The sequence below is a fragment of the Micropterus dolomieu genome, linkage group LG12 (genome assembly GCF_021292245.1).
Source record: "Micropterus dolomieu isolate WLL.071019.BEF.003 ecotype Adirondacks linkage group LG12, ASM2129224v1, whole genome shotgun sequence".
NCBI classification, from domain to species: domain Eukaryota; kingdom Metazoa; phylum Chordata; class Actinopteri; order Centrarchiformes; family Centrarchidae; genus Micropterus; species Micropterus dolomieu.
Window position 1 is genome coordinate 37552719 of NC_060161.1, and position 4596 is coordinate 37557314.

The window sequence follows — 4596 nt, forward strand, 5'->3', positions numbered from 1 at the left end:
CTGGTGTGAGTCCAGAGAGGGAGCAACCAGTAACACCATCAGCATCACTGTCACTGGTAAGATCAGACTGTGGAGTTAGTGTTGATGAAGCTGTGTGTAAATGATGAAATGCTGTAGTTTGTCTCTGTGTTGAGGTGGACCAGTGATCCTGCAGAGTCCTGTCCTCCCTGTGATGGAGGGACATGATGTCACTCTGCACTGTAAAACAGAGACCCCTCCCTCCAACCTCCCAGCTGGTTTCTATAAAGATGGCTCCCTCATCAGGACTGAGCCTACAGGTCACATGACCATCCACCATGTTTCCAAGTCTGATGAAGGCCTCTACAAGTGTAACATCAGCGGTCGTGGAGAGTCTCCATCCAGCTGGATCTCTGTCACAGGTGAGGAGCTCAAAGATAATTCTCAAACTGACCTGTTTTCTACATTGAGTTCAGGTGTCAGGACAGCAGAGATGTTTTTAATTTTGCAGTCTGCAGTGTTCAGTAGCCAGGGAACCAGAATCTGAGAGGTCCTGTTTAATTTACTCTGGCACGTGTGTCTGGCCCCCCTCCTAATCAGACTGATTTCCACCCTGAATCCGGTCGGGCCAATCGACTAGAACTGTTTCTGTTGAATCCTTTATCACTACAATTTCAAAGAAACTGGATAAACAACTACGCTTAAAGGTTCAGTGTGTAGGTTTTAGTGGCATCTAGTGGTGATGGTTGCTAATTGCAACCAGTGGCTCACGGTGCATTCACTAGCTCCTCGGATGTTCCCATTCTCTGAGTTGTGAAGTCGTTCCTCTGACTTCAGTGTGTGTTCATGTGCGCTTAAGTGTGAATGTGGAATCAACACTGACGCTACTACAAAGATGTGTTGGATTAACGTTATCAGAGTGTATAAACAACACACAGACATATACAATATCTTGCATCAATTTAATTTCTAAATCCAGCAACAAAAAGGCTGTGAACTGCCAACATATGGTCCTCTTTTAATATCTTTATATAATATAGACCCCTGGCAAAGTTTTTATTGGTTGTGTCTTCTGATATATTTTTGTACTGTTCTATATACTTCTTTAAGTCCCATGTAAATTGTCTTTCTCTTTTTTGCAACAAAGATTTAAGTAGGAAAAAAAGATTCTGATTATTCCGACACAACATGAATGCACCATCAGTCACCGCTCCTCCCCTCGCTTTCCATGTACTCGGGAGAAGCTACGATGGCCGACATGCTCTGTGCTAAATAACTTGTGTGGTCCTGTAATTGTCCCTTTTTCACTTCTCATCTTACTTCTTACAAACCAGACTACTACTACTTGTATGTATTCAACGTTGTACTCGGTAGAGCAGTTTGTCCATTTGGGCTACTGTAAAAACATGGCAATGCAACATGGGGACGTTCATGTAAGAGACCTCGTGGTGTATTTAGATATAAATGGCTCATTCTAAGGTAATAAAAAAATAACGGTTCATTATGTTGGGTCACCACTGAAAACATAGTTATGGACATTATATTGCATTTCTGTCAATTCATCCTCAGAAATATTAAAACACTGGACCTTTTAAGCTTTTGTTGATGAGAAAGATGTGTTTTCAGTACTTTGACAGTATTGATAAGTTTTTATTTACCAGCTTTGCTACGTCACACAGTGCGTTGCTTTGGTTGGTCTGCGCCCGTTTATAACGCCCCTTGGAAATCAAAAATGAACTGTCAATGCCATCGATTTCAATCCATTTTTTTTTTTTTGCCTTTAATTATAATTTATTGTTAATTTCAGAGAAACCTACCAAAAGTCCTCCTTCAACTCCTGGTCCCTCCTCTCCCTCACCCACTTCTTCTCCTGGTTCCTCCTATCCTTCCTTCGTGTTGTTGTCTTCTGTTCTATCTTGCTGTGTTCTGATTCTCCTGGTTCTACTGGTGAGACAAAGCATCCATAGGGAACCTAAAGGTTAGACACAGACAACAATTTCACACAATTTCACATTTTATTTACAGCCACATGCTGCAGTTCAGATTTAAAGAGATATAAATCATTTTTACTGTTGATATTTACATTTCTATAAACACTTCTGTAGTACAAATTATTACACATTACAAACTGAAATTTTTATTGCTTTTTCAGCCGATGAAATAGAAGTTGGGGATGAGGACATCACAAATAGCGTCATATTCAGTGATGTCAACATATCAGATCACCTACAGCAGCCAATCAGACTCAGCAGAGGTAATGATGTTTTATTGATTCAATTTTCCAGGGACCAGGACTGTGTAAAGGACCAATTTGAGTTTTAGACCTTGTTTAAGGACATTTTATAAAGTGATGTGAGGACATTTTTATATGACGATGGGTTGACATAAAGAACATTCATAATAATACATTCATAGAATAATACACCAGTGAAGGTTAATATGGGCAGGTTAGACAATCAACACTGACAAGAAACAAAAAGAAGCAGTAAGTATGTGTGTGGGACTGAGTCAAAATAAAGTGTGTGTGTTCATGTTGATGAAGAAACATGTCAGCCAGTGCAGCAGTGAAACTTGCTGATGGGTTTCAATAGTTTATGGACAACAGTGAAGCTCATGGTTCTGAGGAAGGAGCTGTGAGACCCACACAAGACTTGTTAATAGAACATTGCTGGTTTGAGTCTGTGCAAGTGGAAAACTACAAAATATCCATGATGGATAAGGGCGGTACTCTGGTGGCAGTTTTTGTACCTTAAAAAGGACATACTAAAAATCACAAATTCACTGTTTATAAATTAGCACTGGTGTTCCGCAAGGTAATGCACTCGGGCCACTGTTGTTCAGTCTTTATATTAATGATTTGCCCTTGGTTTGTCCTGATGGAGAAATCCAGCTATATGCTGATGATGCAGTTTTTTTGTGGACACTGTTGCACAAAGCAGCAAGCTGTTTCAAAACCAGTGCAATGAACTATATTACAACATGGCTTGACAGATCATGTTTTTTGTGTTAAATATTTATAAAATTGTTAGCATGTTCTTTTCAAAGCGACCATGTAGCACTCCAGACCCAGACATAATAATATCAGGGCAAAATTTGCAAGTTGTGTCTGACTACAAGTATCTGGGTGTCTGGATTGAATCAAGTTTCTCTTTTAAAACTCATGTAAAAAGTAGAAACTTGAGGCTTTGTCCAAAGCCTTCAAATTGTCTCCAAAAGTCTTCAGTCTTCGTTGCAGTTGAGAGAGAGAAAAACCTCAGAGTCCAATGATTCTTCAGTTGGTTTGGTTGTTGTGGTTGTCCTCTGTAGCTCGATCTCTTGAAGTCCACTGAAGAAACTCTAAAGTATTCTCTAGTTGTTTGCTGTTCAAATCCCCTCTTGTCTTGGGCTTGTGGTCCAGCGCGATGATGGTGCTGCTCTCAGTCCATTGCCTCTGAGATCTGCAGAGGAATAACCCCGATCTCTTTCTGACTCCTCTTTATATATCCTACTCCGGAGCAGAGTTATCTTGCAAATATGCAAAAGAGTTAGATTTAGTTTAAGTAACTTTGGATTTGTTAGGCAATCATTCAACTTTGAAACTGCTATGATATAAATGAATGCCATGATTATCCCACATTTTACATATTATTTAACAAGCCGGACACAGGCTAAGTAATCCACAATGAAGCAACTCGAAACTCTTTTTAAACTTACTGGTAAAGGGCACAAGGCATGAGTCCAAACAAAGTTTAAATCCAAAAAGGCAAAGTAATAATCCAAACAAGGTAATCCAAGAAAACAGAGAACAAGGAACGGTGGAACACTCAACGTTAGACAACATTGACCAGACAAAGACAAAAAAAAACTGAGAGCTTATATACACAAGCAAACGAAAACGCATCAGGTAATCAACAACAGGAAACAAAGCTAGATAAGGACACATGAGAACTGAGTACTACAAAGTAAAACAGGAAGTAAAGCACACAGGAACACACCAGGACAAATCTACCAAAATAAAAGACAAAACACAGAAAGACTACAAAAATCAGGGCGTGGACGGACCAAATAGGAAACAGGTCTACACTAAAACATGGAGACAAAGGGCTCGAAGAGGTAACATGCAGATAAACATAAGAATAAATTAAGCTACGAAAACCTAAACAAGACAAGATTAAATAATGAAACACAGAAATATACAGATCAGGAATAACACTAACATAAAGCACAGAACTAAGAAGTAAGGCACTTGACTAAGAACTAAGGCAAAGGACTAAAATGCAGGACTAAGGCCCCATCCACACTACTCTTTTTTAGTTTACAAACGGAGAATTAAAACGAATATGATCTCCGTCCACACCAGCGTTTTAGTTGCGTTTTGGAGTTGATCTCCATCTACATTAAAACGACTGAAAACGCACATCTATTGGCCGCTCAGGTACACTGGGCATGCGCAAGCACATTTGCACGTAGAGTGGCTGAGTCCAATGTAAACCAAAAATAAAACAAGGCAATCCTACAGAAATCCAAAAAGGGTGATAATCCAGACAGCAGGGAAACAGGATGATATGATGAACAAGGCAGGCTGAACACGAGAGAGAGCATATACACGCTACAACAAGGACTGAGGGAAACAAGCAAGCATATATACACACACACACA

The 4596-nt window shown here is 39.7% G+C and overlaps 1 protein-coding gene across 1 annotated transcript in view; it reads left to right on the forward strand.

Annotated features, from left to right (window-relative positions):
• The window catches only part of LOC123979981 (low affinity immunoglobulin gamma Fc region receptor II-like), a 19908-nt gene that overhangs the window by 3396 nt on the left and 11916 nt on the right, over positions 1-4596 (forward strand). The window contains exons 4-6 of the mRNA XM_046064094.1: positions 135-380; positions 1766-1936; positions 2111-2212. Coding sequence (XP_045920050.1) covers positions 135-380; positions 1766-1936; positions 2111-2212 — 519 coding nt within the window. The remainder of the gene's footprint in view (positions 1-134; positions 381-1765; positions 1937-2110; positions 2213-4596) is intronic.